Source organism: Idiotropiscis lumnitzeri, chromosome 4 (assembly GCF_059441095.1).
Source record: "Idiotropiscis lumnitzeri isolate Australia: NSW breed Sydney's pygmy pipehorse chromosome 4, RoL_Ilum_1.0, whole genome shotgun sequence".
Taxonomy (NCBI): Eukaryota; Metazoa; Chordata; class Actinopteri; order Syngnathiformes; family Syngnathidae; genus Idiotropiscis; species Idiotropiscis lumnitzeri.
The window spans coordinates 5,932,016-5,943,715 of record NC_142394.1 but is presented as its reverse complement, the minus strand read 5'-3'; the positions used below and the strand labels follow the sequence as shown (position 1 = coordinate 5,943,715).

At 38.2% G+C, this 11,700-nt stretch overlaps 1 protein-coding gene across 1 annotated transcript; it reads left to right on the top strand.

Annotated features, from left to right (window-relative positions):
- The first annotated feature begins 1,402 nt into the window (after positions 1 to 1,402).
- hprt1 (hypoxanthine phosphoribosyltransferase 1) lies at positions 1,403 to 10,542 on the top strand. Its single transcript, XM_088293791.1, has 9 exons — positions 1,403 to 1,644; positions 6,095 to 6,201; positions 7,568 to 7,751; positions 7,854 to 7,919; positions 8,134 to 8,151; positions 8,236 to 8,318; positions 9,858 to 9,904; positions 9,993 to 10,069; positions 10,348 to 10,542. The coding sequence occupies exons 1-9, from the start codon at positions 1,618 to 1,620 to the stop codon at positions 10,393 to 10,395; spliced, it is 657 nt and encodes a 218-aa protein (XP_088149917.1). The 5' UTR covers positions 1,403 to 1,617; the 3' UTR covers positions 10,396 to 10,542.
- Positions 10,543 to 11,700: the final 1,158 nt, after the last annotated feature.

Here is an 11,700-nt window from a genome sequence, read left to right as displayed (position 1 = left end):
CTCAAATGCAGGACCGGCCCACAGTTTTTCATCAGTGCTATTGGTGGGCAACAGTAGTAGGACCATGCACTTCCTCACCAAATGAATAACAGAAATGCTATTTTAAACTAACATAAAATTTGTGCTCTTAATATACGCATTTCATTTTTCATGAAACATTTTGTTTTCATGTTGTGTAAAAGAGCCTCTATCCTAACACAACAAAGGATAGCATTTTTTTCCACTGCAAAGAGCATTTTAGGGATTTGTGGTGTAAAGGTACACATCCTGTTGCTTTTCATTCAGATGGAGCCCGTCAGATTCTTGCACATTGCTCCTGCTGCAATGCCTTGGCACTGCTGGTCCCAGGCCTGAAAAAAAGCAGGTGGGTTGAGTCAGAAGGGGCATCTAGCTAAAAATTGTGTCAAATGAATTATACAAACTCACTGTGGTGGTATTTCATCCATCCATCCATCCATCTTCTGTACCGCTTCTCCACACTAGGGTCACGGGGGGTGCTGGAGCCTATCCCAGCTATCTTTGGGCAGTAGGCGGGAGACACCCTGAACTGGTTGCCAGCCAATCACAGGGCAGAGATGAACAACCATCCGCGCTCACACTCATACCTAGGGGCAATTTAGAGTGTTCAATCGGCCTGCCATGCATGTTTTTGGAATGTGGGAGGAAACTGGAGTACCCGGAGGAAACCCATGGAGGCATGGGGAGAACATGCAAACTCCACATAGGATGGCCGGCATTGAACCCACGCCCTGATGCTGTCTCTCACTGTGAGGCCATCGTGCTCACCAGTCGTGCTGCGTGATATTTCAGTCTCTCTTAATATATATATATATATATATATATATATATATTTACTTTTACTTAAGTACAGGATTTGAATCATTATTACATTTACCTACAACTTTATTGTACACAAATGTCTGTACTCCTACTTAAATCAGTCCTCAAATAGTGAGGCAAGCTCCACTGGCATGGTGTGGTGTGATGATTGGGGAATACTATACTATTTTAAGAAAATATATACTAGACGCAGCAAAGGAAGTTTAATTGCAAAGGAAATGTAATTGCACATCCATTACAGTAGGTGGCAGTGACACTTGATGTCAGAAGGTGCAAAGCATAGTATTAGCTCAAAAGTGTAAAGAAAGGTGGAGAGAGAATTAAAAACACTGTTTTAAGATTCTTTATTGTAATTTTATCTATTTCTTAAGATGTTTTGTTGTATACTTCACAGTGGCGGCAGAGTTGGAGGAGGGGCGTGAAATATTTCCTCTTCCTCTGGGGCAGTTGTTGTTCTACGGCCCAAAAAGCCTCATAATGCAAAAATGCGTCGGTTGTAATATAGAGGGGCGTGTCTCCCAAACCCCGCTCTTTGATTGCTTGCTTTATTCTTACGTCATCGTGACAACGGTCTGGCTCCACCAGAGAGGAGCAGTTGCAAGTTGCAACATTTTGTGAGCGTGATCCGGAAGGGTACAGCAGCAACGGCGACACAGGTCACACAGCTTGTTTCTCCATGTGAGCTGTCACGGCGGCTGGAACATTAGCAACTGTTCATTTTTGTCTCCGTGATATCGGGGAGCACGCACGATTTACTAAAGGGAAGCGGGGATAGACATGGCGACATCCGGCCAGTGTATTGTGGTAGGTCTTCCTCACCTCTCAGAACGCACGTCGGCATTGTTAAGTCCACGCTTGTCATCAATGTAGTGTTTGTAATACGCCTCACCTTAACTTGTTTTATTTCTTCTTCACCGTTTCAACGTTTACAAACGTGGCCTATGGCTGCGATGACACGCTTGCGCCCACGATGCTGTGTGTACGTGACTCAGAGGTTTTTTTTTTCCATTAAATGTTTTATTTAATTATTTTACCGCCCCATCACCATTTCTTCTGGATTTTTCCGAACAAAATTAAGGTTATGACGCTATCATAAACTGTAACAGCCGACGGCAAGAAACGTACAGCCTACTAGCAAGACCAGAACTTGTCCAAATAATACATTTGTATATCATACTGTTATACAAATACCTCAAAACATCACTTACCACTAAAGTCTTGTGTTTTGCACTCGTGCATGAAATTGTTGGTTAAAAACAGCCTAATTTGTCCCTGAAAAAAATAAAATGCCAAAAGTAATAATACATAAACAATCAAGAAAAAATTAAACGCATAAAATTACCGAATTAAAATTGGACATTGCTTTTGAATTGTGGTCCGAAAGAAGACTTGAATGAAATAGCCCTGCACACAAATGTGGGACCCTTTATAGTTCTGGGGGATGGCACCAAACTATTTTTGTCACAATTTTATCTTATCTGGCAAATTAAAATATTTCTGTAACAATAATTTTTTGTGAGCACATCAAAATATTTCTTTAACTATCAATTAATCCTTTTTACACCTATCACCACTCCTGTTGATAAAGTACTCCACCCGTCTCAAGTTTAAACTGTGCCTTCCGCAGATGCTTAATCTGGGTTCATAGGCCCAGTTTAGAAGAGTCCAATGTTTTGCTTTTAGTGTTCCTCTTTTTCTGTTTGTTTATTTTTTGTATTGTGTTTTGGGCCAAGCCTTCTGACACTACGGTGCAAATTTCTCTCCACAATGTCTTGCTAATTTTAGTTTTCATTACACCCTGTGCAAGATGTAACAAATCAACACCAGAACATAAGTTAGCCTTTACCATAAATGAGAGACAGTGGTCATTTTTCGTGTGCATAATAATACGTCTGTTAACGGTTGATGTGCCTTGCCAAAAAGTTTTGTCTTATCTGTCGAAAGGATATTCTCTATGTAGCTTTATGCCTTGTCACCTTGCATTTACCTTAACCTTGGAGGTCACCTTTAATTTCTCTGGAGGTTGTTCTAGGATATTTGGTTACAAATCACATTATGTACAAAATTAGTTTAGTTGTATAACACATTTCATGAAAAGGGCAATTCAAAGTGCTTTTTGTAAAATTTAAAAGCATTACAGAAAGTGTAACAAAATAATATTAAGACTAGGGCTCGGTTATATGAGGGAAAATTTTATCACGATATAAGTAGTTTGTATTTGTTGATAACGATATGTTAGAACTATTTTTTCATTCCTTTTTTGCTATTAAAAAGAAAATTAGAAAAAAAGGCTCAATTGAAGTACTTTAATTTTAACATAATAATTAACCTTTAATAAGAAGTCAGCGCAATTATGAAAAAAAATCAAAGAAAATGCTCAATCTAAAGATTAAATAAACTCCTAAAGCTATTTCACAATACATATTCCACATATCAGTCATTATTGATTTTTTTTCTACCCATTTAGAATAAAAAAAACAAACAAGTGCTTTTGTGTACATTGTAATATGCAAAGTTTCTCTTCCAGTAGTGCACTGTAAATGCTTATTTGTAGACGATGCTACCGGAAAGTAGTATCATTAGTAATGATACTGATGAAATATAATGATTCATTACATATACGAACCTCATGTTCAGACAATCTAAGTTTAGGTAACTAATACTCTCTCGAACTGCATTCATCAGCAATAACCAACTGTCTTAACGCTACCGTATTTTCCGGACTATAAGCCGCTACTTTTTTCCTAGATTTTGAACCACGCGGCAAATTACAACAGTGCAGCTTTTCTGTGGATTTTTCTTTCACCGGTAGGGGCCCTCTATAGTTCCGAAAATATGCTAAATAAATATCATTTTTTTCTCTTTGTTCTGTTTTGTAGCCAAAAACAATCACTTCTGTCTTATTTGGATTGATTTGGGGGAAAAAAAACTGTTGCATCCATTTTTTTTTTTTTAAATGCACTTACCGGTACCTAATGAAAAATTTGTGACTATAGCCATGTTATACCACTAAAATGTAAAGTTGCGTGTCATCTGAATTAGTATAATGAGATGTGTTGTTCCATAATCTGAGCAAGGGGCAGCATGTCGACATTAAATAGAAGTGGTCCAAGAATGGACCCTTGGGGAACCCCGCATGTGAACTTATTTCATTCAGACTCAGGACTACCAATTGAGACAAAGTGGTCCCTATCTTGCAATTAAGATTTGACCCAATTTAACACAGTGCCAATAAATCCCACTCACTGTTCTAGTTTGCTGAGCAGTATGATCAGTTGTGTCAAATGCAGTACTGAGATCTAGCAATACCCAGACAGTGTTTTTGAGGGCGTAATTATTCTGATGTACTTGTGTCATTTAAGACTTAAATAAGTGCAAATGAGTGCAGTCTCAGTGCTGTGGTGTGGTTGGAATTCACACTGACATGCATTTAAGAGATTGTTTTGCATCATGAAACAAAATCTGAATGAACATTTTTTTCCCCCAGAAATTGAATATTTGAGATGTTGGGGTTGTCGTTTAATGTTGAAGCGTCCAAGTTAGACTTTTTTAGAAGTGCTTTTATTACTGCGGTTTTAACGCTTGGGGAAACTGCCCTGATTTCATAGAATTATTCAGTATGATATCATCCATCTCTTTAATTTTGTCATACATTGTCCTCTTGCTGTCATCTCCAGGGTCGTTGGCTGCAATCTCGTGGGTGTAAAACTTCAGAATAACATGTGCAACTGTAGTCACAGGAACATCCAGTGTCTTGGAGATTGTCTGGAACCCCTCGTGAAAAGTGAACAAAGGGGAAGTGGAGGTTGACTTTTTAAAATTATTATTGTTTAGAATTTTTATTTTGGGTCGGGGAATTTACGCTGGGAAGCACAGTGGAAGACTGGTTAGCACGTCTGGAGGTGTAGGGTTCGATTCCGACTCTGGCCTTCCTGTGTGGAGTTTACATGTTCTCCCTATGCCTCTGTGAATTTTCTTCAGGTACTTGTGTTTCCTCCCACATTCCAAAAACATGCTTGATAGGTTGAGTGGACACTCTAAATTATCCCGAGCTGTGATTGTGAGCCCGAGTGGTTGATCGTCTATATGTGCCTTGCGATTGGCTGGAAACCAGTTCAGGGTGTACCCCGCCTATTGGCCGAAGATAGCTGGGCTAGGCTCCAGCACCCGCATGAGCCTCGTGAGGAGAAACGGATCAGATGATGGATGGATGGATTTACGCCTCTCTTAAGCCGTTGCGAAAACATGGTTATAAACCTTCTAAGTACTTGTTACTAAACCAATTCAACTTTGAAAATGCAAAATGCGGAATGAAAAAGTAAGAGTGCACCTGTACCATGAGTTCAAGCGCCACTAAGTGCAATGCAAGCGTGGAATTTTCCTGTACAAACTTCAAGGTTGTCCCAGACAAGAGTTCACCTTGCATAATATGAGTGGGAAAGAACACTTTCAGTTCATGTGACCTCGAATAATGTTGTGCTGTATAAGTCACGGTTATCTGGATTTGAGAACAGAATGGGCCGAACAGATGGCCATGTTTTTTTTTTTCTTTTTTTTCTGCATTCACATGTGCTTTAATTGTACTTTTGTACCTAATTTCCATTAGGGCGTACATAAAAGTTGCTTCACTTCTTAGAAACTCATGACTTACATTAATTTAGTCAAAATCTTTAGTCTTTGTGGTTACTTGGATTATTCTCAAAACACCTCTGCACTAGCTTCTCACCTTTCACATGACACCAGTTATAGTCTGGGTTCATCAGGCAGTTCAACACTTGTGCTGTTCTGGTGCATATTTGATAAAATACAAGCACCATTGTATATGTTTTTTTAAGAAAATGTATATATAGATTTAAGGTGTAGTCACTTTACTGGTTCCAATTGGAAACCTCTTTCTGATATTTTCACAATGTCTAAATTGTACATGTCCCACAGGTTTTACTGCCAAGTACAACTTAGTTGCTGTAGTTTTTACCTCCTGCAAATAGATTGGTTTGTTAGCAGTATTATGTTGAACAATGCATGTATTTCATTGGTAAAATGTTGGCATACAGTGCTACTATATACAGGATGAGGGTGTACAATAATCATGCCTTTTCAAATTCGAATCATCTGGACTTGGTGAATGTCTCAAACATTTGAACCTTCTCATGGGATAGTTGAGATCCAATGACCTTGTTTTCTTACCTTCTCCTGCCCTTTTATCAGATTAGTCTAATGTTAAGAAACACCCCTTTCGCTTGCTTCCTTTCAGATCACTGACGAGGAGCAGGGTTACGATCTGGACTTGTTCTGCATACCAAAGCACTATGCATGTGACTTGGAGAGGGTCTACATCCCACACGGACTCATTTTGGACAGGTGGGCTCACACCAGGTTTATTATAGTTTGGGATTTTTGATTTTCGTTTTTTTTTTTTTTGTTGTTTTGACTATTTATTTCTAATTTAGTTAGTTTTAATTCAAAGCTTCAACTAACAATGAGAAATACCTCCCATTTAGCATTTTCATTTTGGTAACACAAGTTTGTCATCTTGTTGTTTAGCGAATGTTTCATTCCACTGTGATGAATCAGTCTGAACACTAGGTGGTACCCAAGTAATGGCATAATGAAAGTGTCTTTGACAGAAGAAAAAGAAAACTCACGAAGAAGAAATTATGTCACGTTGAATACTGGCACGCCATGTGCTAAGCTAAGCTAAAAATGTAAATTAATTTAAAAAAAAAAAGTCACCACTGGAATGAGTCGTGTTGGCCGAGATTGCGATCCCCACCCAGTGTGAATTGCTCTGCGCCGACTGAAAGCTTTTATCTGAGCTGAGCAATATGGCTCAATGTTGATGTGAATGCTAGTTACTTACCCACTTTTTATCACTTCAGCAATCATTAATGTTCGCGTGTTACGAATTGAAGAACACTTCAATTGCCATAATAAGGAGAAGCCCAGCTTGCACATGTTGATGCCAGACACCAAAAGCAATGCATGTGCCAACAATTTGCCTGTGCAAGCTTTAACGTCGCCATGGGCACCGGTGTGTCACATCTCTAATTTGCACATCGACAGTTCCCAGAATGCATTGAGTGGGGAAATGCATTTAATTAAGTTAATCCTTGTCACATGCATTTATGTTAGCAGTAGTAGAATGTGTCATATTTAACACATTTATTTTTGATTTATATTGCATGATTAGGTTTTTTTTTTTTCTTCAATCAAACCACGACTCAAGATTGTGTGTTAGTGACATTGGGGCCAGTTCCTTCTTCTGCTTGCCATTTTCATTTGAGCATGACTTGTAAATGTCAATAAAACACTTCTAAAGGAAGTCTTACAGATCGACCACTAAATTGATGTAAGTTGATGAATATTACTGGATACAACTAACATCTGCAACTTTTGGCCAATTTTACCAAATCCCGTGGGCCAGATTCAACCCATTTGTGGGCCTCATCGGGCCCGTGGGCCGTATGTTTGACACCCCTGCTCGGCTAAAATTTCTACTGTGGTTTTGACATCCCTTTGTCTCATTGGACTAAATTGAACTGGAATGTCTGATTGTTTATATTTATAGCTTCTGGAAATGAAGTTTTTGGTGTTATGGACTAGCTGAGCTTTAGAACTGACACCATGTCGCTGAGACTAACAAAAAAAATAATTGGAACTCACTGCTGACTATAGCAGAAAACTGAGTTGTTCACCTTCTCATCCCCTCTCCCCCATGTCATCCCAGGACAGAGCGATTGGCCAGGGAGATTATGAAGGAAATGGGAGGGCACCACATTGTTGCCCTCTGTGTGCTGAAAGGAGGCTACAAGTTTTTTGCGGACCTGCTGGACTACATCAAGGCCCTGAACAGGAACAGCGACCGTTCCATCCCTATGACGGTGGACTTCATTCGCCTCAAGAGCTACTGTGTAATCATTTTTCATAAAATATTTTGCTTGCCTAACAACCTCACCCTTTTAAACAGTACATTTTTCATCTGCTGTGGGTTTTCTTGATTTGTGTTCACACAGAATGACCAGTCAACAGGAGAAATCAAAGTCATTGGAGGAGATGACTTGTCTACTCTGACAGGCAAGGTGAGTGATACTTGAAATGATCACATTATAATATTGTAAGCGCCACTTTTTGTCCTGTAGTGCTACCGTGCAATGAACACACACTGAGAAAAAGAGTAGCACTCTCAAGTCAGCACATTAAGATAAAAATGTTCATTGCATTTATTATCCTTGCTAGGGTTGAGGAAAGATAAAATGTATCCAATCCAACTCAACTTAATTTCTTTTTTCACAGAATGTGCTGATTGTGGAGGTATGTATATGCATTAGATATGATTGTAGCCGAGTTTGTATTTGAATACCATTTAATATGAGCCTCTCTTTCAATGTCTCTAAGGATATTATCGACACTGGGAAGACGATGAAGACATTGTTACAACTCCTTAAACAGTACAATCCCCAAATGGTTAAAGTGGCAAGGTATTGTAAATCCCTACTCTTTTCAACTAAGAAACCATGTGCTTATAGTTAAGTCAGTACTTCTCAATTATTTTCTTTTACGCCCCCCTACAGCAAAACAAAACAATTTGCGCCTCCCCCAACACCATCCACCCACTCTCCGCTGCATCTAGAAATAATAGCATTTTTGTTGCAAAACAACCCTACGCCGTAGAGTTAATACTCGCTATGCACAATGTATGGTTTAGTGTACCGGTAGCTCAATTTTCAAGAGCTCAGAAGTATTTGGACACAAAACAATTAATTAACCAGCTGCAATCCATTCCCATGTTACTTCAAGAAAAATGACAATTTTGAGTTGGCATTTGGCAATTGTTTGACTGGAGCAACCAAAAGGTATCTCAAGTGAGATGAAAGATTTAGCACTGAAATTGTGATGATTTTGAATGATTTATTTTTAAGTTTGTTTTTCTTGAACCTTAATACAAAATGTTTTGGTTTGCTTCTTGAATATGCATAATACAATCTACACATTAAAATAAGCGGTATGTAAATGATCATGGGGAATTATTATTATATTTTTTAAGATGAGGAGGAACATATTTGTTTTAGCGCTGTTAACTGAGTACAGTCTAACGATCTAGATAGGTTATCTTTCATTGTAAGGTGTTGCCATTAATCGCTTGTGGCAAATGCCTCTGGTTGTGTTACTTTGAGTGCTCGGATGTTTGAGTACATAAACACTGTTCGATGTCAACCACGGGTATGCCAAAACTGTGTTTTGTTTTTTAATAAACATGAGTTTGCCGACTAATTCCCCGATATTCCACAGTGGACACTACTCTATGTTAGCATCACACAACAGGACGTCAAGGTGGAGTTCCACCCGACGCACACGGCAACCTGTGTGCTAAATCCAGCTAACTTTCATAAACGTCTGTCCATATTTGAGAAATTAAAGGGAGGTTCACATCGTATAAATTCATTTTGTGAAATACGTCCGGAAACTCTGCTGGTAACCTAGGTTAGCCATCAAACTCAATTCCCCACAATGCTTCTGTTTTACATCACAGATGACCCGGTTGCAGACAGGCAATGTGCGTTTGCAGTTTGTTTACAGCAGAGACTCGAGAGAGCGGCTATGGTTAACATGTTGCAAATTGATTCTTTTATTGTTTTTATCTATGCATATTGTATGCAGTTTAAATCGATATATCGATTTTTTCCCTTTCCCTAGTAAGCAGTTATCAGTAGTACCAGCGTTGTGCAAACAAAGATACATATCCATGGACATAAGGCAACCAATAAAATCAAGTAAACATAATTTGGTTGTGGGGCTTAATTCTGTTTCCATTCATTTACATGAGAAAAATTACTTCTCTGAAGGAATTTGGTTTGTGGGCTGAGGTGCGGCTGTATTTCAAACTTAACTGGCACATACAACTATCAGTTTAACCAGTTTAGGTTTTATTTCATTTTTAATTTGAACTAATTTTCAACATTTATTGGATTAAATATCCTTATTATTAAATTACGTTTTTTTTTTTACTTTCCATGTAGTTTGTTGGTGAAAAGGACACCAAGAAGTGTTGGGTACCGACCAGACTGTGAGTTGAAACTTTGTTTTCTTAGAAGCAACAAGCATGTGTCTTCTGTGAGTTGAGGTGTCTGATATATTTGGTGTCTGTGTTTCAGTTGTAGGCTTTGAGGTCCCTGACAAATTTGTGGTTGGATATGCACTAGACTACAACGAGTACTTTAGAGATCTAAATGTGAGTATTTTCTATCAATGAAACATTTCCACTGTTCAAAGACAGTTCACTTCTATCTTATGCTGACCCCAAAAAATTTTTACGAGCAAGTGTCAGAGTTGCTTTGGCGTAAATAGACATGCAACCTTGTTGGCACTCAAACCTTTTCCTTTTGTACATATTTGAATGACACCATAACAGACAATGATGATATGTTCAAATCTGTGCATTTCCTGCTATTTATATATTCCCTTTTTTTCCCAGGCAATTCCTAACTTTTGGCTTCTTTTGTTTTTCAGCATATCTGCGTCATTAGCGAAACAGGGAAGGAGAAGTACAAGGCATAAAGAGCACCTTTTATTTTTTGATGGCTGGTTATATTTTTTTAAGACCAATTTTATTTTTGATTGCCATACCCTGCCCGTTCAGATTATCCGACGCTAAAGTAATGTTTGCCCATTTTCGTTCCCTCCACTTCCCAATTCGTGCAGGTTTCAGCTTTTGCGACTTAGTCTTCTGATTTACCTTAGATCAAGGCACGTCTGGATGTAAAGTCGACCTTTCTGACGTCTGAAATGGTTAAACTTATGGAGCTGTTTTGTTTTTTTGGTTTGTTTTCTTCTTACACAACCAAAATGTTTGGGCAAAGTTCAGAAAAATGATAAGGCAACAATGTGGATTTCTGCTTTTGACTTTTGCATTGGTTTTAGTAGATTATTAAACTGTTTTTAGTTGGTTGATAAATTCTGATCCCTCAAGGATGGGCCAGAGAATTACATTAGATTAAATTTTATTTTTTTAACGTTTTAAGAGAAATCACACTATCAACACGTTTTGAACCTGGTGATGATTGTCTGATATTTTAGTAGCAGATTAATTCCTCTTTCATTATTAGTCTCCTCAGCACCTCTCGCTAGCGGCACCCACTGAACAAGCTTCATATCAGATCCAACGTTTGCTAGTGTGTATAATGATACGAGCACATGCTGCCAAAGTTTCGTAGAACCAACAACACTACGGCAATTTTGTCAGGATCATCAAGATTATTTCATCTAAATTTGAACTCCTGAGTCTAATAGCCATATTGCTTGAATCATTTTTCATCGTTTTCAAAAAACAGGTATGAAAATGCAACTAATTCAACAACTAAGAGTGCAGGTGCCTCAGTACTACCTTTGCAGATTAACTTGACGTAGATGACACCCTACAGAGACACACAGAGGTATATTTTGTTTGTTTTGTGACAGTAGATTTTGGCTGTTAAGATAAAGATTTTAATATAAGGTTGAAGACAAACATGATGATGTGAAGACTGATATTTAAGAAACTGAAATTATAAAAGGAACACTGGTCACGTTTTAATTTTTGTTACTTAAATTAAAACTGTAATTAATTGCAAAAGGCAATGTTTTTGTCACCTCTCCCTTATGACTGCTTTTAAAAGAATGAGAAAATAAAATTCTTTGTGTATATGTTGTATTATTAATAAATACATACAATCGACCCCCCTATACTTGACTTGACTTGACCTGACCAATGTGTTCACCTTTCCCTGTTTTCTACTCTACACAAGTGGTGCCACCCATATAAATTATTATGTTCTGCTGTTCTGCTCAATAAATATGCACAAGATGATAATGCCCAAATGTTTT

Bases quoted from the DNA above. Each gene is read 5' to 3' on its own strand.
- hprt1 (XM_088293791.1), top strand. From the start codon at position 1,618: ATGGCGACATCCGGCCAGTGTATTGTG. The intron at 1,645-6,094 runs GTAGGTCTTCCT...GCTTCCTTTCAG, and splicing joins CATCCGGCCAGTGTATTGTG to ATCACTGACGAGGAGCAGGG. The intron at 8,319-9,857 runs GTATTGTAAATC...CTTTCCATGTAG, and splicing joins CAAATGGTTAAAGTGGCAAG to TTTGTTGGTGAAAAGGACAC.